The sequence below is a fragment of the Moschus berezovskii genome, chromosome 14, assembly GCF_049115385.1.
Source record: "Moschus berezovskii isolate FMDL1 chromosome 14, NW_MosBer_1.0, whole genome shotgun sequence".
Lineage (NCBI taxonomy): Eukaryota > Metazoa > Chordata > Mammalia > Artiodactyla > Moschidae > Moschus > Moschus berezovskii.
The window spans coordinates 25,949,221-25,972,420 of record NC_142473.1 but is presented as its reverse complement, the minus strand read 5'-3'; the positions used below and the strand labels follow the sequence as shown (position 1 = coordinate 25,972,420).

Here is a 23,200-nt window from a genome sequence, read left to right as displayed (position 1 = left end):
ATAAATAGTCCTTGATGTTGAGACGTGTATTAATGGAATCTTCTGTATCCATAGGGTGTGGAATTCTTTGATGAAAAGCTGAATTCTTTATGTATGGCCTGGCTTGTGGACCATGGTAAGTAAATAAGTTAATGGGAGTCCTGTGTTTTTGCATATATCCCATTTTGTTTGTGTATTTCCTTTTCAGAAAGAAACCCTAATCTGACCATATTTTGTTTTACCAGTGTAGGGATGAAGACAGTCTTTCATTAAAGTCCAGTTAGCTTGTTCTGATCAAAAGTTTGACATTTCTATTTTCTACCAATTTTTCTATCTTAAACTTTATTTTCTTCATTGAACAATCTGTTTGTTCTGTTTCTCACTCTTGCCATTATATTGTTTTAAAACTTTCTCTTTCATACATATACTCATTCCTGTCTTATTCAGAGGTCTTCTATTCCACCATCTTTTGCCATCTTTGCGTCTTCAGTCACTGTAAACTGAGTTGGACAGGGATTGGAATCAGAAGAAAGACCTTGGTGAAGAAATGGCTCGTGGGCTTCTTTGAGGTGACATAGAGAAGCAGGTGTGCAGTGGCGCAGCAAAGGTGTTAGGGCATAGAAGGAAGACACCACCTGTCACCTAGGATAGAGAGGGCCTCGATTTCTGGTTTGGGTGAGAGGCTCGCTATCTCTGCATTTATAGCATAACTCATTTCAGCAATCACAGAATCTTTTTTCCTCTAGTGCCACATACTGTGTTACAAAATAAAAGCTGAAACTGCTGCTTGTCAAAATACACAGTTGATGTTTTATATAAAACTACTTTTATGTTCGCTTGTTAGCAGTTGACTTTTGAACAAGGTTTCAGGTCTGGATGTCTGTGCTTGTCTGCTGGGCAGCGATGGGTCGGAGAGGGCCTCTCTGTACCAGTGAGGTCCAGTGTCAGCCTCCTATCCAGACCTGGCAGCTTCCATGTGGTCTGAGATCTGTGCAGATGAGGGCCCTGAGGACTTACAATGTCCTGTGAGCTTTGGTTCCATATTTTGGTGATTATGATGGGTATCTTGCTTCAGTTCCACAGCACCTTATATATACTTTACTTACAGGGTGTATCTCTGAGGGTGCCTCTGGGACCCTCCTTTGGGAGTAGTGGGGATATTGTGTCTGCTTCTGCAGGTAGGTGGTTTTAAGGGTCAAAACAAACGAAAAGAAAAAAACCCAACTCTCCTGAGTGATTTAAAAGAATACCTCCAGCATAAAGCACAGGACTTGGCGTAGTGGGTGTTAAATAACTGTGCTAAACTGAAACTGAATCAGTGGACAGAAATGCTAATGTCCTGGATGAAGCATCACACGTTGCAAGATGTCAATCCTTGCCAAACTGATGTTTTTTGAAGAAAGTGAAGTCGCTCAGTCGTGTCTGACTCTTGGCGACCCCATGGACTGTAGCCTACTAGACTCCTCTGTCCATGGAATTTTCCAGGCAAGACTACTGGAGTGGGTTGCCAGTTGGATCATACGGTTAAGAAAGTGAAGAGGAGAGGTGCAAAAAATGTAAATTTCGTAAAGAATTATAAATGTAGATAATCTCACTGTTTCAAACTGGATTGCGAAGACTTTATTTCTCTTGTGCTTTAAAGTTGTCTTTGTAAGGCTTCATTTTTTTCTTCTTAAATGAAACTAATCATAGAAAAGAGAGTCTTCTCTTTTTAGAAATAAAGTATTCATATTATTTCTGATAAATATTAATGTTAGTGAGTCCCAGCAGATTTGTCCATACTTTCTTTGAAAGCTAGTATTCTACACTTGATTTTGAGATGCTTTAAAACTCCTGATGTTCCACAAAAGAATTGAATTCCTGACACCTTTTCTATATAGAATTCACCTGTCAATGCAGGTTAATTAATGCTTTCTTTTTTCTCTGATCTTTTGTCTTCCTGTTTAGGAGCAGAAGAGACTCTTGTGTCTTTTTCTGCAGCAGCATATTTAAGTGGCCTTTGCAAGCATTCTTTGAACCAATGAAATGTCAGCTCTGAAATTGTTCGAGGTTTTGTTTTTGCATTTTAGATAACTGCCATGTAGTGATCAGTGATCTGTTAAATTTTTAGAAACTTTTTTTGCTTATTAAAGTACTAAGAGGATATTGTGAAAAAGTACAGAGAGCCAGAAGCAAGACGGTATCACTTACCCTCTTTTCCCATGGTTGAGTGGATAGTGCTGATCAGAGAAAGGAATTTAGAAGGGGAATTTATTTTTTATAGGAGGAAGGAAAAAGTACCAAAGTTAGTAATACACCACATATACACCACAGATAAAGTGTGTTAGAAATTCAGAGGAACCTTGCACATCAGCCAGACCTTGAGGGGAGAGGGAAGAAGAGGGAGGGAGAGAGACAAAACAAGCTGAGAGGAGAGGCAGAACCGTGGAGTGGTTTGTTTGCATTCTTTTCACAGCAAAATTGAGAGGAGCCAAGAACATAGTAGGCGTCTGGCCAAGTGGAGTTGAGTGCAGTTAAGGTCTGGGTCAAGGCCGAGCGCTTGTCTCTGGTTACTCTGGCAATGAGATCCCTTCCGTATGGCAATGGCATTAGGATGAGAAGAATCTCAAGCAAATAAAAAAGCAATGAGGGGAGAAGACACAGATGGGAAGAAGTTGGTGGGGGATGGTGTGCTCAAAACACAGACTGTGCTGGTGAAGGGTGGGAGTTTTTGTTATGAGTGGAACAGGTGACTTGAGCGTGTTCTTTCGAGAGTGCTGGTGAATATCCCTGGCAGGTTGCTTTTCTCACACGCTTTGGTCAGGTTGCATGTTGGTAATAATCTAGCTCCTTGGCTAAGGTGTCTGGCCTGTGCTCACCAGTGGCGTCGCCTGAGAGGCTCTGTGGCCTGGGAAGAACTGGCCGTTTCCTGTCTGGGAGCCGTGTGTCAGTCGCCCGGGATCAGAGCTGTGGCCTGGATGCCTGTCACTCTACAGCTGTCGCCCGGGAGGGTTGGGTGCACCTGGGGAGAGGAGTAGAATAAGCAATCGGTACTGACCACTCTCACTTGTTATTTAAGCCCAAATTTTGAGTGTATTGGATGTGTAAGATGAAGCGTTGCCACACCTGTCTTCGTTGGGTGCTGTATATAGTAACTAGTTGTTGAGAAGATTGTGGCTCAGGCTTTCATTATCTAGATTTATGATGTTTTTGCTAAATGACCTTGTAGGGAATTATGAGATTAAAGCAGGCACGTATATTCACAGAAGGCATTTGACATGTTGCCTCAACAGAAACATTTTTAAGGGAAAAAGGACAAGTCAGTCTCAAGTTTTTATTTGCTGTTGTGTAGATGATGACAGTGGCCTCTGAATAGCCTCCTCGCTGTCATTCTCTCAGCTGTTCTTGCTGCTGCTGGAATAATCTTGCTAAAATGCCACATTGGTCATAGGGCCACATCTTTGCTTTAAAAACCCATCATTGGTTTCCTTACAGTCTAAATTTAGCTTTCATGAAGCTCGGTCTGGATCCACCCTAACTGTTCAACCTTACAGTCTCACAGATTTCAATTTTTTCCTTTGTGCCCTGGGTGAATGTTTTTGTCCTTTCTAGGAATTCCTCCCCTCTTCTCGCCACTTACATAAATCCTCCGTAATTTTTAAGGCCCAGTGCAAGGCCTGTGTTTCCCACAGCCTTCCCAGACCTCCCTTTCTCTGTCCTCAAAACTCCTACAGCCCTCAGGGTCTTTACTATTGCATGCTTTATTATAATGAGTCTTAGACCCCATGACTTCTTAGAACGCATTATTTTTCATTTCTCTGCTTGAGTGGTCTTTGGGGGCAAGTAACTTATGCATTCTTTCTGTGACACATAGCACATAGTTGGCACTCATATTTGCTAATTAATGATGCCTGTAATGAGCTCCTTACTTCCCTTTTCCTTGGACATTTTGAAGCTGTAGTCAGACCACATCAGCATATTAGAAATCATAGCTGAGCTTGCTTGCCATTGCAGTTTGACTAAATTTGGAGTGTTTACAGAGTTTTATTTTTGGCCCCCCTTTGACGATGGTGTCAGAAGCAAACTGGGCTGTGCTCGTGGTGTGGGCAGCATGACGGTGTCTCCTTTGCCCCTTCTGCAGTGTACGCCATCCGGGAAGCTGCCACCAGTAACCTCATGAAGCTAGTTCAGAAGTTTGGCACAGAGTGGGCCCAAAATACCATCGTTCCCAAAGTGTTAGTAATGGCGAATGATCCTAATTACTTGCATAGAATGACCACTTTATTCTGCATTAATGTAAGTATTACATAGCTGTTTTGTTAAGCTCTGGTGTTAAACCAGTTACTCAGGACTGTATTTCTGAATCCTGAATATGTTGTCTTCTGTGTGGACTATATTTCTTAATACTGATTAAGTTGGATATTTAGGAGATGAGAGAAAACTGTCAGTTTTTGTGTTAAACTCTATAGTCAAGTCAGTTTTGAATTCTGGTCTAATTCTGGGATTCTATTCTGCCTTGTATCTTTCATCACATGCTTACACTGGAAACATTTTCCTGGTGGCCAGTTACTTTGTTATCTCTTTAGATTTGTGGATACTTTAAAAAAAAGGTGTTTTTAAATGTGCTGTCTTATTTCTTTTTCAAGGCACTGTCTGAAGCCTGTGGTCAGGAAATAACCACTAAGCAGATGCTGCCTATTGTATTGAAAATGGCAGGAGACCAAGTAGCAAATGTCCGTTTTAATGTGGCCAAATCTCTACAGAAAATTGGACCAATTCTAGATACCGAGTAAGATTTTTAATTTTTTTTTTTTTTAATAGATTTAAGTTTTCCCCCCATGTAGGCAGAAATAGCTATAATTAGATTCGGTGATTTTCACGTCACCTAAGATGTGGGTTAGGTTAAAGAAAATAATAAAGTAATTCAACAACCAATTTTGAGGGTGTCTACTCTTTTATATTTAAGCTCTGTACATGTGTAATCATTGTCCAAAGCTAATTCTGCAGAGACTTAGAGAAATTATTTAGTAGTTGTCAAGTTAATATTATAGGTGTTTTAAAATATTTTAAAAATTTTAAACTGTAAAAATTACCATAGAGTATAATATACATTACATACCATAAAGCAATTTCTCTGGCTCAGAAGACTGCCTTTCACAAATGATACTGTTGGATTTTAGTGCTTTGCAGGAGGAAGTTAAGCCGGTACTACAGAAGCTAGGCCAAGATGAAGATATGGATGTCAAGTATTTTGCACAGGAAGCCATAAGTGGTATGTCTGTTTCTGCCTTCCAACTTTGGCTTGGGCTCACAGGGTGTGAGCGGTGTTACGTGGGCCAGGCGGTGAGCACCTGGACATGGGAGCGGGTGAGCTCCTGAAACTCCGTCTCCTCTTGGAGTAGAACCTTCTTGGCCCACCACCGGGCAGGCCATTTTCTCAATTCCATATCTAAGGGCTGGGTAGGGAAATGATTCTTACTGGTAAGAACAGTGTTTTGTTTGGGTTTTAATCAGTTTTTAAAGTTTTAACTTTGGATTAGCCCGACAGTAAAGAAACTGACCACTGTGAGAATATCTTAGTCTTAGACTTTGGGATCATTGTTGCTACGCTGAATATTGTTATACATAGTTCATGTACTTTCTGTACCACTAACTTGATTTTGTTTGGAATTTTCTAGTGCTTGCACTGGCATAACGAGGAACGAGGGGAAAGACTTTACTAAATTCTTATCACAGATTTCTAGTCAATGTGTTCTTGAACTGGGTGGAGAGAAAAAATGGAAAACCTTCAAGACCTCATCCGAGCAAATGGCAGCAACTTACAAGAAATCAAATTTCAGTGACTTGATTCTTTCTAAAGATGAAATGGCATTGTTTTTCACTTGTCTTCCTTGTTGGGATAATTTAAACTGTTCTTATTGTCTGTGACCAATTTCTGATACTTGGCACAGTCATTTCTTGACTGTCTCCTAATGATTTATTTAGCACCGTCTGGGCTCCTGCATCGTCATTGTTTAATCAGGTCCCAGCCTCTTTAATATTCCATCAAGCCTGGATGGGTTTTGGACCCAGACGTGGAACAGAGTGATTCTTTTGATGTTTACATGTATCTCTGTGTCTCCATTCCAAAGTTAAATGTACATGGTTTAGAATAACTCATTTTATAAGCACTCCACTTGGGAGACACACTGAGATTTAACTGTAGTGAAAGCCATATTCTCCTGGATAATGATGGTCCGTGTCAGTGCCTCACGCGAAAGAGGAATGTGGATGCTCAGGGTTCATGTTTTGGTGGTTTTGGTTTTTATTTGCTCAATTGTGGCTGTAATCATGGCATTCAGAAACCTGAAATGCAGATGCATCTTGCTCCTAATGTGTCGTGTTGAAACCTAACTCCGTTTCTGCAGCTCCCCACTGTGACTGCGTTCAAAAATACTCCTCTTTCTCCCTGCTGAAATACTTAAAATTTAGTGCCTCTTAATAAGCAGTGGTTCTACTGTTTGATTGTAGACTGCAGTTGCATTTCTAATGAGTAAAGGAACCAGTGGTACAACATTGAGGATTTCCTGCTCCTTACCTGGTTCTGCTTCCAGCTGTGTGAACATTTGGTTCTTGCTATATTGTACAGTAATAGCTTTCCAAACTGAAGGTTCATTATTTTTTTGGTATGGGTGATGCTGGAATCTTATCATTTGAAATGTTACTCTACTTTTACAGTAAAACCTCATTAATTCCTCCTGGAATTGATAATGACTTAAAGCTGAAGGGTTTGCTGAAGCAAATTAATTGTATGTAAGGAAGCCTGATGTTTCTGAACTACTTAAACGCTCTTTAAAAAGCACCCTTTTCCCACTTGTTACGCCTAGTTTCTAATCATTCTCATCAATTATATTAAAATACCTTCCATGAGGATCTTTATCAGGCCGCACCTTTATTTAGATACATTGAATTTGCTCTTTATACCTGATAGATATGCAAACATATTTAATGGAGGATTTAAATATTTTTTTCCTGTAAATTTATGAACATTTTTCACCTAATCAAACTTGCCTTGCTCTAATGACTTTTTAATTAATGAGGTTTTATTGTAGCTTCTTTTTCTCTCAGTGTATCTTGCTGAGTCTGAGTCTTGCTGTAGTCTGCTTGTTTCCATTTTGGTTTTCAAATAGTTTCTTTCATTTACAGTCTCTTAAAGCCAATGAGCCCTGTTCTGTTTTGTGAAGGCACAAAGACTTCTAGGAAGCTTTGTACATTAAACCATTTCAGAAAACCAAGTTTGACCAAATACTTTAAAGTTTGTCTTACGTTAGAAAAGCAGAGCATTTAAAATCAAAATTATCTGAGTCCATTTAAAACTGCCAAACTAGTTTATAGTAATTTTCTATTTTATTACTTCTGGGCTAAGGATTAAATATTTTCTTAGGCAAAAATCTTTTCTTTCTCTGAAGAAATCATTAATTATTATGCTGTAAACAATTTTTGTTTCATGGTTCATTTTGTTTATTACCTGCAGTTATGCTCATCTTCATTGAATTTCATATTTGAGAGTCTTGTCTTGACTGAAACGAATTTACACAACCATTGCTTTCCTCTGGTTTGGGGACAGATTCTTTACTGGCCTTGTGGACCTCCTGGGAGCACTGTGCATTGACCTCCACCCTTAGGTGTGGCAAAGGGGAGACTGTGAGCCCTTTCTTTCTCAGGCTTGGGGCAGGGAGCTCAGCAGGGCCCTGTGTTTTTGGGTCACCCTGTAGGGACTTCATCGTTTCTTCTGACTTCAACAATAGGGATCCACTTTGTTACTCTTCAGAGGAACTGTTCTTTGGCCCATAACTTGTCCTTTTCTCCATGTGTTAGTTTTCTGGCGTTAATGTCACAGGAACGCAAGCTCCAGGAGCTCTGTCCAGGCTGGGTTTTGTCTGTCTCTGCACTGCCAGCACCTGGGTCCATGTCTGCTGTACATAGCAGGTGCTCAATAAAAACGTGTTCAGTGAATTTCTGAAACCTGTCTTCCGGTGTGTTGTGTGTGTGGAACAAGTCATCCCAGGTACCATACTGTTCTCATTCTCCTGTTGACACAATAAAAGAATTCCATTGCTTTTATGGGGTCCTTCTCCAGTCCCCATCTTAGGCAGCAGTTGTATTTGGATTGTACAGTGCCTGGAATAAACACCACCATAGATACCCATCCTAGGCAGTTTTCAGCAGTTTGATTAAGAAAGTGAAGCAGAGACATGTATACAGTGTTATGCCAATAAAAGTCTTATCAGGAGTGGAATTCACCTTAGTGTTGTGGGGTTTAACTTTCACAGGTTTAAGAGACAAGATCTTGTTTCTCTGTCTATGCCATCATGAAGATACGAACCTGAAGTGCATTTGGTTTCCTAAACATAAACAGGTTAACGTATGGATTCCAGAGTGACTGTTTCCAGTCATGTTGGAGCCCTCAGGTCACAGAAATACCGCAGCTTGGCCACTGTGATTCTAGGCCCTGGGGGGTCTTTGCTGGACAGCACATCCTGAATCAACGGAGACGGCAGCCTGACCTTTGAGCAGTCTTCTCCAAACGTCCAGGATACTGCATGGACCTCCAGGGGAATCAGACATGTCATTCCTGACCCAATGGTTGGGCTGTGGTAACGCTGGCTTTTTGACAATGTTGTTAATCGCTGTGTTGTCATGGAGTTAAAAATCTGGTTCTTCCCTGAGGAAATCACACTGGTCCCGTTGCCCCGGGGATGGCAGGGCAGAGTGGTCCAGCAAGTTGGGTGCTTGTCTCTCACCTTTCACTTAAGTTCCGCTGACGCTAGTTTTTCCTTCCTGGCCTTCTGGTCTTAAAGCCTCCTTTCTAAGCACTGCCTGGGTACAGACTGGAGGGGGAGGAGCTGTCACCTTGTTCTTTCCAGTTTTTAACAATGAAGAGATTGTGGTCTGATGTTATGTAATTGCTTCTCACAGATTCGCTCATACTCCTGTTTTCCATCCAGCTCCGTGCTCTTCTTTCCTGTTCACTCACATGTCTCCAGTCTTTTTGTGTACCTAGAATAGTCTCACTATTCCCCATTTGCCTTCATGAGCCTGCTTTTTCCAGGAAATTACATAATGTTCAGTTGAGATGGAAATCTTTCTGGAGGATGGAGAGATTTTAATTACTCATGGGGTAGAAAAGCCAAGTCATTTCTTTCTTCAGCATTGTTGTCATCAGTTTTGCAAGGAGCCAAGTCTCTCCTGTCTGGCTGGGCACTTCTGTAGGCTGTCAGTGACCCAGAAGTGGGGGAGCACTCGGCTGGCACCCTAGGCCCAGTGTGGTGGCATTTCCCACGGCCCTCGAGGAAAAGGCACCTTCAGTCAGGTGCAGGGGTGGACCAGGTCTGTGCCCGGAGGCCTGTGTGCGTCCCCATCGCAGGGCTGGTGCACCTGAGGGCCCTGGCGAGGCACAGGAGAGCTCCTGGGGACGCGGCCTGGCGGGGTCCGTTACCGTCTGCTGTCTGTGTCTCTAGCGGTGGCCCAAAGGCTGAGGAAGCTAGATTTTCCTGTGAAGGACAGTAAAGAGCCCAGCGCCCCTGGGGCTGACAAGAACCACTTCCTGAGACCCAGAGGGCCTGGAGAGGACACGGGGAAGGTAAGTGCCCACTTGCCGCTGGCCCGGGTCCCTCTGTCGCCTGGCTTGAGGTGTGGGTGGAGGGCAGCCGGCGCGGCCTGGGGCTGCTGCCAGGTGGCGAGGCCACAGCTTTGAGCGCTCTCCCTGAGAGGACGGCGGAGTTCCGGGGACCAGAGGAGTCTGTTTTATATATATTACATATATTTCTTGTCCTTCATTCTGGGAATGCCTTCTGAAGGGTGGGGTGGGCTTGCCAGCATCCTGCCACCCTGCCCCCCATGCAGAGGAGAGAGGTGGTTTGGTAAAGAGTTGCTTATTGAAACAGCTGTTTCTACATTCCTCCCAGAAGAGACTGTTCTCAGCTTGCTACAATTCATCTCAGGTAGTCACTTCCATTCAAGGAAAAATCCATTTCTGTCCATTTTACTGGGTAATAGTCCCAATGTTTTACTAGCCACACCCCCCACTACCCTTAACACTACTCTGAAGGACGTGTGCCAAGTTCAAGTTCAGCAAAGTTGTTGCCAGCCAGTGCCCTGGGGCTGTTTGTTCGGAGGATGATGTATGACTTACAGACTCCTTCAGAAAAGAGGGTCTGGCTGCTGTGTGCCGATGCCAGGCTGCGTTTAGTTTATTTGGAAGATAATGGTATTTTTGTACCCACTTCAGTGCGTTTGCTTGGTGGTAGTTCTAACATCAAAACATTTGTCTTACAAATCTTTCTGCGCTTTGCTTCATGATTTGTGAATCAGGGCCATGAGAATCTATTGCTCTGGCCCAGGCCCTGAGCTGCAGTCTCGTCCTAGGACGCTCTCCGCTTCTGCCGTGTGCAGCGCTCTCCAGGTCCGGCAGCTCAGCTCTCCCTGCACAGCCTCAGCAGCCTCTGGTCCTTGCCTCTGTTTCACTGAAGTTGGCCTCAGGGAAGATACCACGTCTGAACAAGTTTCACATTTTTAAGCCTAAGCCACAGACTTCCTTGGGAAGAAGGAGTTATATTTTCCTACACATTCAGGGTCCACCGACTGTGCCATTAAATACATGGTTTGCCTGTGATCTGCTCGTGGTCTAGTTGAGGCGACCCCTCTGTGGCAGACTTGCCGGGTCTGAAGGCAGCCCCTGATGGCCTCAAGCTGGGGAAACAGCATTCGCTGCCATGTCCTGAACTCCAAAACTTGGTCACTGTACAGCTTGTTAGGCTCCTAGCAAAATCTCACTTTGTCCTCGCAGCAGTCCTCTGGTGGGTGCTGGTGGCTCTGTTTCTCGGGTGGTTGAGAACCTTCCCCCAGCCCTGTCCTCTTTACCGGGGAATCTTTTACAGCATCAGAGGCCCAGCTCTGCTCGGCTTCTGAGGCTACAAATCAGTTAGCCTCGTAAAACCCCCGACCTGACTCAGGGAACCTTCCCTGAGTCTGTTTCACTTAAGGAAAAGGACTTGGGGTGAGATGGAAAGGGAACTGGCTGTTGCCAGGCAGAGCCTTGTGTGTCAGGGGCCAGCAGCCGAGTGAGTGATCCAGGAAGTCATCCAGTTGCAAACCAGAAATTGTTCTTAACCCCTAACTCACTGTTGGTGGCACGTAGCAGATTGGCCCATCTGTCCCAGTGGGGTCGGGGTAAACCCTGGCTTCTGAGAGCCCTGGGAACTGCCTCCAGTGTCCACTGGTCTCTGGGCCCTGCGGGAACCATTCGACAACCCGGGGCTTGGCCTGCCTCTTGACCCGAGACAGGATGGCCCCACGGGACGAGGGCCAGTCCCTGCGCTGACGGGTGCCTGCCTGGGGCCTCCCAGACTGGCCCCTGGGGGCTGCTCTCTGCTGACAGTGCTGCTGGCGGGCCTCTGTCAGGCGAGGGTTAACAGAGGATTTGTTTATTGAATCGTGAAGTAGCTGTCACATGATTTTAATCAAAACACCATTTCCCTGACAACAGTGATGTCAGTCTTGTTATTGCAGGAAGGAGCAGCTGTGAGGGACAGTCAGGCTCCACGCTGAGCCCAGGTTCAGAGACTCAGATCAAGTGAAGCATCATCCGCAGAGGTCGCATGCATGCCCCCCGCACCTGCTGTTGTGCTCTGACTCGACAGCCTGATCTCGGCCACCCTGTCTCCACTGACACTGCCCCTCTGCACCCGCTCTTCCTTCTACCCTTGTTTTTCCTTCTGGTTTTCCCTATTTTCCCCAAGCTCAGAGAGTCATTCATTTGGGCCCTAGGGTCTCTGACCTCCGCCTTCTGGCACCTGTCTCCCCTCTGTGTTTTAAATCAGCAGTTCTCACCAGCTTGAGGTGGGGCCCTCCTGCCGCTCGGGAATCTTGGCTCCCTTTGAAGCCTGCTTCCTGGAGGAGAGGGACAGCTTGTGCTGTCCTTTTCTCTCCCAAGTGCAGGTTGGGGGGCCTGGGTGCTGCCTGAGGGTCTCTAGGGCAGTTCCGAGGAGCTCGGCTGTGGACATCTAAAGGGGAGGTGCTCCTCAAGGAAGGGCCAACATTAGGGTAAGAGGTTAGTTCTCTTGAGCCCAGAATGACGAGAGGAGGCCTGCATCCAATCTGGAGATCAGGGCCCAGGGAGGGGGGCAGCAGACCGCTGCCAGGGTGAGTGGAGCAGTATCCTCAGGGCCTGCCACGTCTCCACACCTCTCTCGGAGGTGGTGACCAAGCGGCCGTCTCTGCAGAGAAAGACTCCAGGCCCTCCAGCCCTTCAGTATCCAGAAGCTCAGTCTTAAAAATTGGAGATGGATGAGAAAAGCCATCTAGGTGGGACATGGATTCTCACAGCTGTTCATCTGTGGTACCCATGCCTAGAATTCATCACTGAAAGAAGTCCTTGGCAAAGTTATTGGTTCTTTGTGTTTTTCTCTTTTTATTTAGTTATTTTTGGTTGTGCTGGGTCTTCGTTGCTGCATGAGCTTTTCTCTAGTTGTGATGAGTGGAGGATACTTTTCATTGCGGTGCACGGGCATCTTTTTGCCCTGGCTTCCCTTGTGAGGCACAGCTTCTGGGGCCTGTGGGCTCAGTAGTCGCGGCTCCCAGGCTCTAGAGCACAGGCTCAGCAAGTTGTGAGGCCTGGCTTAGTTGCTCCATGGCACGTGGGATCTTCCCAGACCAGGGATCAAGCCCACGTCTCCTGCACTGGTGGGCAGATTCTTTACCCCTGAACCACCAGGGAAGCCCTGTTCTTGGGTCTTAACCTGGAGCAGGTGCTCAGAATAGGGCAGCCGCCTTAAATCTGTGACGAGATTTCATCGGCACCAAACAACTATTTTCTATGTTGAGTGCTGGGATGATCAGGAGTTAAATGGAAACAAGGGAGGTAGAAGTGACAAGCCATTGAAGGGGTCTGGGAGTCTTCTGAGTGTTTCCTTGTTGGAGGGCAGGGCTAGGCCAGGCAGAACTTGAACCTCACAGTAAAGAGGTGGTTGAGTCAGCTTGTCTGTGTTCCCGAGTCACCGTTGGGATAATGAGCCTTTGCAGTGATTTGCCCAGGTTAGCAGTAGGGCTGGGAATAGTTTCAGGGGCCAAGGACCCAGCCAGGGAATCTTTGTTGCCTCCCAAGCTGTCCCTGGCAGAGAATGGATAGGTTCCACCCGACTGGAGGGCCTTAGTGGCCAAAGTGACCGCTCCAGGGGGTGGGCGGGGCAGCTGGACCCCATTCTCCCACACTTGCTTCTGTCCGGGCCCTCCTTGCCCAGCCCTTTTGTCCCCGGAGCCTCCTCCAGCTGCTTGCCTGACCTTGGGCCCTCTCTTGGCTGGCACAGGGGCCTGCTGAACATCGGGGCTTCTCTAGTGACCGGGGGGGCAGTTCTAGTAGGCCCCGGACTGGAACCTGAGTTGCCAGCTGGTCTGTGAACTCGGGGTCCCACAGTGGGGTGTGCTTCAGGGAGAGGCCTGGGGGGGCTTTCCCTCAGTTCAGTTGCGTCCCACCCCCGCCCCCCAGCTGTGTGGGTGATCCTGGCGTGGTGACGCACTTCCTTCTCAGGGTCAGGGCTCCCAGTCAGGCCCCCTTTTGGTATCTCAGGTCCCGTTTATTCCCCATCTCTGGGGCGTTAAGAGAAAGACTGAGTCAAAAGCTTTCAGAGCCTGCCCGACAGGGAGGCCGACAGCATCTCCCTCTGAGAGGCCGGATCCCCGACACCTCTTTCTTGGGGCCCAGACTCCCTGAGCTCCCCACACCACCAGCTCGCGGGGCCGGGGCCACGGCTGCAGCGGGGTGTCTGCTCCTCCTGGGCAGTGCCCTCTCCTGCGCCGGGCCTATTCACTCAGCAGCTCAGCCCGGCACCAGCTTCTGGGCTGCAGACCAGCTGTGAGTCAGCGCACCTAGGAAAGTCCCCTGGAAGTTTATACAGAGGGAGCGTTCAGTGGTCCCTCAGGGTATTTGCAGCTGTCAGTCCAGAGGAACGCAGCTGGGCCAGCGGACTGGCACACCTGGGGCAGGAAGGCTTGTCAGTTGACTGGCTGGAGGCACGCACCAGCTTCGCGCTCTGCCGACCTGGCTTTGGGGCATGGCCTCGGTTGTCTGCTGGTGATGTCTGAGGTGACATCCCCCTCACTTCAGTCGAGACCCACATCTTTCTCCCAAGGGATCCTCCAAAGGATGAGCCGTGAACAATATTCCATCCCTCCAGAGCTGCTCCACCCTGTCATTTCGTTTTTTAAGATTCTTACTAGAGTGTAGAGGATTTCCCTGTAGCTCAAATGGTAAAGAATCTACCTGCAATGCAGGAGATCCGGGTTCAATCCTTGGCTTGGAAAGCTCCTCTGGAGAAGGGAATGGCAGTCCACTCCAGAATTCTTGCCCGGAGAATCACATGGACAGAGGAGCCTGGAGGGGTACAGTCCATGGGGTCACAGAGAGTCAGACACGACTGAACGTTATGTGCCAGATGTGCCCGTTGATCTTCAGTGTTTTGTTAGTTTCATGTGTACTGTCATTTGTGAACGACAATGTGAATGTACTGTCATTTCTGTGAATGGTATCATTGGGACCAAATGAAAAGGGCAGAGTGGCTGTCACCTGTGCAGGTGACACGTGTCTTGTAGTGGTGTTGTACCCAGAGTTTAGTGCACAAAGCCCAGAACTTCCTCCAGTGGTGCCCTGGGGCTGCGGGCAGAGCAGGGGGTGCTCTTTGTTTTTGGGAGCCACGCAGGGAGGGGTGGGAACACTCAGAAGCATGAGCCCTGCTGCTGCTGAGTTGCTTGTCATGTCCGACTCTTTGCAACCCCAGGGACTACAGCCCGCCAGGCTCCTCTGTCCATGGGATTCTCTAGGCAAGAATACTGGAGTGGATTGCCATTTCCTCCTCCAGGGGATCTTCCTGACCCAGGGGTCGAACCCAGGTCTCCCACACTGCAGGCAGATGCTTTACCACTGAGCCACCACCAGGATAACAGGAGTGTTACGGATTGCAGAGATGCTAGTGCTCTAAGGTAGGGGTTAGAAACCCCTCCAGCCCCACAGACAGGCTTCAGCGGGTCCAGGAAGCAACTCCTCCCCTGAAATTGTCTCAGGTTATGTATATGTGTGTTTGCTCGTTGCTCAGAAGAGGATCCAGAGCCTTTTATCAGCATGTCAGAGGCATCTGTGAAACCTCAGTTTAAGAACTAGTGGAGTAGAAAGGAACAGATGGTCAATAGAACCCTGGGTGGGACCCTGACTGGCTGTGATGGAGGTGGACTCTGGTTGAGGAGCACTGCAGATGCTGCATTACTTTGGAGTGGGAGCACTCTTGACAAGCTGTAGACCCTAGAGATCCTGCGTCTGGAGCTCAGGGCGCCCTTGCCCTTTGCACTGAGCTTCTGGCTCACGAAGGCCACAGAACCAAGATTCTGCTCTTGAAGGTCAAGGGCTTGACCGGGTGCTAGAGTTCCGGCCAGTCTGCTGGCAGAGCTGTTATTTTTGCCTGTACCCTGGACACGGGTTGTTTTTGGCAACACAAAATCAAGATGATGGAGAAATTTGGTGGGAAAGGGTAAAGTTTGCAAAACATTATTGCTGAAACTGAGTGCTTTCCTTCAAAAAAAGAAAAAAAAAAGCAGTTGAAACAGCGTTACTGAATTCCTGGGTAGCCAAACGGAGATTAAGAGCCATTTGGGAGCAGGACTGAGTGCCTGCAGGTGGTGCTGGGACAGCAGGGCGGTCGGTGGGCAGGCTCTGCTCTCTTTCTGCCCTTGGCCGTCTCCTCCAGGCCTCCCCCCACCAGGGCCAGCGGGTGACCCCTCTGGGAGCTGTCTCAGTGCTGTAGCATGGCTCAACTGGAATGGTCTGAGTGAAACCAAATCTTAAATTTGCTGCCAGGAAGTAGGATTTTTTTTTCCCCCTTTTAATTTGGCCACACCTCGCACAGTTGGGATCTTAAGTTTCCTGACCAGGGATCAACCCTGTGCCCCCTGCATGGAGTCTTAACCACTGAAGGGCCAGGGAAATCCCCAGAAAGTGGGATTTAATACTGCCCTTTCAGTTGGGGTCCAGCAGTGAAACAAGTCCTGAGTGAATGCGAGTGCCCCAAATGCCTCAGCAAATGGGTCCTCCAGCTCCCATGGGCACTGAGCTGACTCCTGTCGGGAAGGGGACCGTAGCTTGTGTGTGTGTCTGGTCCCATGGGGAGGGGGCCATAGTGTGTGTGTTCTGCAGAGATGTGCCATCCTGAATCAGTGCCATGGCCCCTCACCCTGCAGCTTGCTTGTCTTATGGCGGGGGGAGCCCGAGCTCCCCGCTTCCGCTGCAGAGACCCCCTTGCCCAGCTCCCTCTCTGAGTCCATGCGTGAGTGCTGGTGGCAACATTGCCCCCCTGCACCCCAACCCGGCCGTGTGTAGTGTGTAGACTGTGGTTAGCTGTGCTCTGGTCAGCGTTCTCCAGCACTGCTGTGTGCTCGGGTGATTTCAGAGCAAGGTATTATTTACCCTGCTGACGTCAATGAGAACATATTATCCACTGTCCTTCTCTGCAGCCTGAAATGAGCACCAGAGCTCAGGGAACACAGCCACCATCCATACTTTTCAAAATTCCACCCAAGGCCTGACGAGGGAATGGCCCTGCTTCACCCGCCTGCCATTCAGATCACCCGGGCTCTTAGAAAACAAGTTGTTTTTATTTTAATTCAAGAGGGTTGGAAAGGTAGAAACAGTACATTTTCCTAGCAGAAAATTACCCCATTTAAATTATGTTTGATACAAAGATCATTTATTAAACTGTATTTTAACCAATTTTCTAACATTGAGTGACAGGTTACATTTTGATTTTTTTCACATTGGAGCTATTATGATTTGCACTCAAAATATCAAAGCTATTGAACTCACCATCTTTTTAGTAATTAAAAAAAAAAGCATACAGAAAAAATAACAATTTGATTAATTTTATCAAAAGCAAATCTTTCACAAACCAAATATCCGGCAAAGACCACCCTCCTCCCTTCAGAAATAAGCAAATAAGCTTGCCCTTTCTACAAAGTGCAAATATCTCTATCACTTTTGTTTCCTAAATTGCAACCCCCAAAGAGAAGCAAACCTTTCTCTGTGGTTCTTTTGGTGGAGGCAGATTTCTTTCGCCATCAATAGTGGGATGGTATCACTACGTGAATTTCCTTGACTGAGCAAATCTTGAACAGATAAGCATCTCACAGCCCCTAGCAAGGCCCAGTTATCTGTATTTGCTAATGTAACATTATTCCAATCTGGGGTCACATTTTTCCAGGATGTTATTTTGTACTTCTATTTTTAAAGCTCCTCCCTACCCACCCACTTTGCCTCTGAAGACAAAAGTATTCAAAGTATGTTATTTTTTAACTCTATGGGCCTTCACTGTAAATATACTCCACCCCCCTCCTCAGGACTGTACTGAGCTCCTGATTCTTTTCTAAGCAGGACCCTTTCTGGGGGTTGAGTCTGTTCATCTGCAGTTGGACCCCTTGGCATCAGCAAAGGGTGTGTCCCGTTAACAACTTCTGCAGGAAATTATCTTATTGTGGGAGATGGGGCACGAGGCCTCTCTGACATGAGCCTGAGCATCTGCAGTTAACTGGACACTGAAAGATGGCTCCTGTGGGCTGTGTCTCCCCAGGCCTCGCTCATGCAGGGCTGTTACCCGGAGGGCAGCTCTTCCACCAAAGCTGGGCAGCAGTCCATCGGGAATAAGGTTTCGGGGGCAATGTCACAGTCACCCAGCACTTAAACAATATGGGGCCTTTGCTTATTTACCTGTTTACTGGTGAGATGCCTCAACTGCTCCTGAGGAGGGAAGAGCGTCCCAAGCGCCTCCCTCACCTCTACTCCTGAGCTCTGTGGCTTGGACGTCAGTCTTCACAACCGTAAAAAATGAGGACTAACTGCTTAACTACTTTCATAGTACTGCTGTGAGGAATTAGCAGAGATCACTTGTGAAAATGCTGGGTAAATCAATGTACAGATAGAAGTTACTGCTCCTTTTGGACGGACAAGCTGAGTGCGTGGCAGGAAGCAGCAAACCTACCCTGACTGCGGGCAGTGCTGCTGCGTCTTTCTCAATCTCTGCAACAGCAGGTGCATGACGTTGCCCAGTGTGTTGAAATCTGCATGTGAGATGTGGGCAGGACGGTGCTGTTAACTGGGGCGGCTGTGAGCCTTCTGGAATCAGCCAGGCTACCTTCATGGAGAGAAGCAGTGAAACAAAGACGGGAGGGCCACTGTGAGGCCAGGGTCTCAGGGTCCAGGGTCTGGGGGGCGCTGGGGAAGGCCAGCCTGGGTCCCCTCACGCCTTCCCGGGGCCGCGGGCTGACAGACTGCGCTCCGACATCAGCCTCCTCCCTGGGACCACAGGCCAGGGAGCAGTGCACTACCAAACCTGTCAGAAGGGATACGTGGATTTGTTCAATTCTTTTGGTCCCAGTTTAGAAAGAGAGGCAGATACCATTCTTGTCTTCCACACATGACTCTGAAGACAAGTTCTAGAAAAATTTCCAGAAGCGATAAAATGATCAAAGATCCCTCTCTGTACAGTGACTCCAACTTAGTACCTGTTCTCCAGTTTTTACCTTTGATGCCTAGGCACAAAGAGACCGAGCGGCTCAAGTGGCTTCCAAGGAGGCAGTAGAGGCAGCCCAGTTTAGGGGTCCAGGTGCAGCCAAGGTCAGCCCCGAACAGACTCCACCACTGCTCACGGGACCCATGTTGTCAAAAGACCCTACGTATTGTCTCAAAGGAGAACAAATGTGAAAAATTAGCTGGAGTGAGATTTCCCTTAAGCCAACTGAAGTGTTACTCCTCATACGGGCTTTTAAATGTAATCGTGGCTAGAAAATTCTGACTCCAACACAGAACCCAGTATTAACCTGGGGCTTGACTGCGGCTGGAACATTCACTTCCTCACGGCCACACGCGTGAACTGCCCGCACCTGCGCAGGGCCTCCTCTTGACCGCTTGGACCCCTGACCGGCCAGAGCGCAGGCGGCTGCTTTTTACCTTCTTGTATCTGGTTGGCCAGCCAGTCACGCTTCAGCTGTGATCACACCCTTCTTCCCAACTCTGGCAATTAGGCAGAATCCATTTCTCGAAGACCCACCCTCTCAGGCAGAGGACACGGCCAGCGCCGCCACGAGAGGGCGCCACTCCCGCGAGGCGGCGGCCTCCCTCCCCGGCAGGGCGCGGGCCCGTCCCTGAGGCTGCGGCCAGCCCCACCAGACTGGCTCGGGCCACAGCCCCAACACTGCGGGAGACGGGGACGCTGACTGTCTGTCCTTGGGGCGAGGTCTGACGCAGGCAGGGAGGCGTCCTTCAGCTCCGTCTCCTTGTCCTTGACGGGCCCCTCATGTGGAGACTGGAGGATGGCTGCTGTGGAGAACCTTCCTCCCTCCTCTGCTCCCAAGGTGGCAGCAAGGTGGCGGGGAGGGTGGGGGTGTCCGCGTCGCTGTTTCGGGGGGACCCTCCACCCCCGCCTGCTGTGCTAACGTGCTCTGTTTGCCTTACAGGGACCAGCACATCAGCTGCACGTAAATACTAGAGACACACTTCCCCAACGGGACACTGCAGAAATAGTGCTTTTTTTCCCAAAGCATAGACTAATATCCCGGATTTAAAAAAGCATAAACGAAAAATAAAGAATGTACCACACATATTGCACTTTTTGCTGAATGAAGTTTTTACCTCATGTTCATCTCACCAAAGTGTCTTCAGAGGAGCCTGGTTTACAAGAGGGTGATGCTAATGGTTATACAGTAGTGTACACACACTGGTGTGAGACAGACCTCAAAGGCGTCGTTTCAGAGTACCTCTCTGAAAAGAGTAGTACAAGCCTTCTTAGTGTTACTTTAGTATTTGTGAAGAGAAAACCACTTGGAGGCTCACACAGGTCACTAGTCAGGGGACAGAGCAAAGGAGATGGTCAGATGGGGCTGGGAAAATGCCTGACTGAACCACAGAACCAGCCTCCTTGCACCAGCTTACCTTTCAGAGAATACAGATCGTTATGGAATTTATTGATTTCTGCTTGAAATAAATGAGAAAAGCAAACAGGAGCTTACAACACAGTCCAGCAGGACGGGTCATGCTCCTCGCCTGCGGTCTGCGGTCTGAACAGACCTGGGCACTGCTGGGTGCTCCCCAGGGTCCACCTCTGGGGCCGTGACACTCCCATAGCCTCTGCTGCCTCATCCGTCAGCCCAGTGGTCCTGCTGGAGTGTCCAGCTTTCCTGGGCTCAGTGGCTCATGGCCTGGTCTGCAACTCTGCCATCCTAGGGACTCTGAAATGAGCGGCCTCCATCTTCTATCTGGAAGGCATTTTAATTTCATAAATATTATAGCGCTTCTGTAGAACATTTTGGGAAAATATCCTTCAGTCTAAACAAATAAAGCTTGTTTCACAATTGGCTTATTTTGCAAAAACTTATAACAGATTAGAGATCTTAACGAAAGGATCTCTTAAACGATGTTGCCTATTTCACAAAATCATCCACCTTAAGCATGAGGAGGAATAAACAATTCCTAGAAGGAACCTATTTCTTCCTTCTTGGCTTTCTGCTGTGTCTTATCCAATCACAAAAACAAGTCCTCCACACCGCCCTCCCGTGCTCACACCGAGTCCAGCCCCGAGCAGAGTGCCTGCGAAGCGTCACCATCACGGAACCCTTAGAGCCTGCACGCTTCTCCTCGCTTCTCCTCGCCTGCCTGGACACGCACTACAGAGGAAAGGCACCTTAAGGGTGTTTTCTAGATGCAGCATCAGTGTAGTATCTCTCTTCTCTGTGCTTTAAGGGAGATGCTTTGTGCTTACACGTTCATCTGCTCACAGGACAAGCCATTCTAAGGGATAGAGACGAGAGTCTTTGTAAATAATACTGAATTTGTATCACATGGATCTTACTGTCCCAATGACAGATTACTCATTATTTCTAGGTTACACAGTCAACTAGCTGTGGCATCTTTTTTCACGTACTCTGAAGACTGAATGGTAAGGGTTTAGTTGTACGAGTAATATATCATATGTTTGGCAGATGAATCTGTTCAAATGGTTAACACATCTGTGGTCTTCTGAATATTGCTGTAATACTTGAACGTTTCATTACATGTCAAAACTCTAAGGAAATTAAGGATGTGATTCCCACATGGTGGAAAACAAATTCTGAAGTGACTTTGGATTTAGCGTTAACATAAATGGAAAACTGTTGGTTTCTACAGAAAAGAAATTGTTAAAGCGTGATCTGGGGGAGGGGAAAGGCACAGCACTACCACTTCACATGGGAGATAAAAGTTCATTTTTCCTCGTCCTTAAAATTTCTAAGCCCTATATGAAACTGTCCAAATATACAAAGCTCAATAAACAACTAGCAACATCTAGTGTAAAGTCAAAGTAGTTATTACATTTTTAAAAGAGACACGAGGTCCTCTACAGACCAACTGACCCAAACCGGAAGTCTCCACAGAAGACCGTGCGGGAAGAGCCCGTCTTCCCCGGCCCGGGGCTGCCGCTCTCCACCGGTTCTTGACTTTCCTGCCCCTGGTCTCCACTGCCGCGTTGTCTCGTGGTTCCTCAGGTGACATCTTTGGGAGCTCTCAGGACACTCTGGAACCCAGGGACCTTCTGAGGAGGTGTGTCACCCGTACTCAGACGGAGGTGACCTCCGGTCTCAGGGGTCAGTGCCCGCTGTTCCTCAGTGGACTCTGAAACAGAGCTCACGCTCTACCGTTTTGAGTGGTCTCAGGAACACCGTGCATCAGCAGCTCAGAACTTCACGATTCAGTGACAAAGTACAACTTTATTTCCTGTGCATCAGTTTCAATATGTATTCTTGATTTGCCTTTGAGGAACATGCAGTTGCTTGGTTTCAATGAAAAATATATTGCCTTTTTTGCCTGCATATAACGGCACATTTTTTTTTTCCACTTTCACCGAGGTTTCCCTTGATGAACTGATGTAGTTCTGTGTAAAACCTAGGTCTGGATGTCTTTTTCTTGTGAAACTTTTGTTGGTGCCTCCGCTGAGAGCCCGCTCCACTTGACCTAAGGGCATGAGCTGCAGCCGACAACCACGTTCCAGCACTTGCCACAGAAAACCACGGTGGGACAGAGCCAGCAGGAGGCGACACCTGGCTGGCTGGCCCTCCAGTTCCAGTTGGGTGACTTGACTTCCTCCCCATCAGAAAGACGGCGGGAAAACGAGCTTTTAAATTTAAAAGGCTGGAATAAAAATAGAAAGACAACACTCTCTTCACCCAACCCGCCTCACTTCCTGTGAAGCTGAGGTTAATTTACCAGGACGTAGCCGCTGTGCTGTGGGTCCACGGCTTCCAGCATTTCACAATCAAAGAGTCCGGGGAACTCGGAGAGCGCCAGAGGGTCGTAGCCGGAGGGGGCCTCCTGCAGTCCTGAGCTCCTGGGACAGTCCGGCCCGTCCATGCTACTCTGCGGGGTTCCATCCGCGGGGTACTGACCGGGAGTGGGGTGCTCGGGCTCCGGGGAGGCCGCGCCCGGCAGCTCACAAGTCTGATAGAACTGTAAGGGGGCCGCGGCGCCCCCCGACTGCGGCGGCGGCGGCGGCGGCGGGGCCCCGCGGGCCCCGGGCGAGGCGGGCAGCGGCTGCAGCCGCATCTCGGGGTATGGGCTGAGGAAGGGGCTGAACGGCATGTGCTCGGAAGCCGGCTCCAGGACGGGGCTCAGGGGCTGGGTCAGGCTGAAAGGCGGCGGCGGCTGGGAAGGCGGCGGCGTCTCCTGGTGGGGAAGGGGCTGTGGGTACGAGCTCTCTGCTATCTGCATCTGATTAAAATATGCCTGCAGCTGGGACTGTTTCTGGAGGAAGAGCCGCTTCTGCTGGAGTCTAAGTTGGCAATACCAAAAGAAAGAAGTTTAGGTCTTCTTCAGTGACGGCAATTCTAACGTAAATCCAGTATCAGTCATTAGCGTCTGTCCTCCCACTTCTCTCTTTCCCAAGGCAGGAAAAAAAAAAACAAAAACAAACAACAACAACAAAAAAGACGGGAGTAGGAACCAGTCATGTTTGGTTTCTTAAACCCAGTCATATTTTTGTCCCTCAATTCTGGCTGATCCCTCAGTGCTCAAGTGAACACAGTGAATTCCTTTTCTCTAAGACCCTTGGGTTTTTCCTCCCTTTGAAGCAAGGGGCTCACTCCCCATCCTAGGGTTCTGAGGCGGGGGTGGGCCTCTGGAGGACCATGGATTAGGGGACATCTA

General features: G+C 48.1%; 2 protein-coding genes across 7 annotated transcripts in view; one reads left to right on the top strand and one right to left on the bottom strand.

Annotated features, from left to right (window-relative positions):
• The window catches only part of PPP2R1B (protein phosphatase 2 scaffold subunit Abeta), a 37,461-nt gene extending 16,689 nt beyond the window's left edge, over positions 1–20,772 (top strand). The window contains exons 11-17 of one of the 4 annotated variants that reach the window (XM_055423007.2): positions 55–115; positions 4,100–4,254; positions 4,605–4,747; positions 5,139–5,230; positions 9,459–9,580; positions 18,566–18,646; positions 19,486–20,772. In XM_055423007.2, coding sequence (XP_055278982.2) covers positions 55–115; positions 4,100–4,254; positions 4,605–4,747; positions 5,139–5,230; positions 9,459–9,580; positions 18,566–18,646; positions 19,486–19,593 — 762 coding nt within the window. In that variant the 3' untranslated portion in view covers positions 19,594–20,772. Of the gene's footprint in view, positions 1–54; positions 116–4,099; positions 4,255–4,604; positions 4,748–5,138; positions 5,231–5,636; positions 7,963–9,458; positions 9,581–18,545; positions 18,746–19,485 lie in introns of those variants that run through there. The other 3 variants (XM_088842925.1, XM_088842926.1, XM_088842924.1) reach the window with 3 other exon arrangements.
• SIK2 (salt inducible kinase 2) overlaps positions 19,638–23,200 on the bottom strand; it is a 128,206-nt gene continuing 124,643 nt past the window's right edge. Inside the window, exons 15-16 of one of the 3 annotated variants that reach the window (XR_016038963.1) lie at positions 21,415–22,826; positions 19,638–20,815 (exon numbers count right to left, since the gene is read on the bottom strand). Coding sequence is in view for 2 of the 3 variants with exons in the window: in XM_055423004.2 (XP_055278979.2) it covers positions 22,256–22,826 (571 nt within the window). In the remaining variant the exon portion in view is untranslated. Of the gene's footprint in view, positions 22,927–23,200 lie in introns of all 3 variants that reach the window. The other 2 variants (XM_055423004.2, XM_055423005.2) reach the window with 2 other exon arrangements.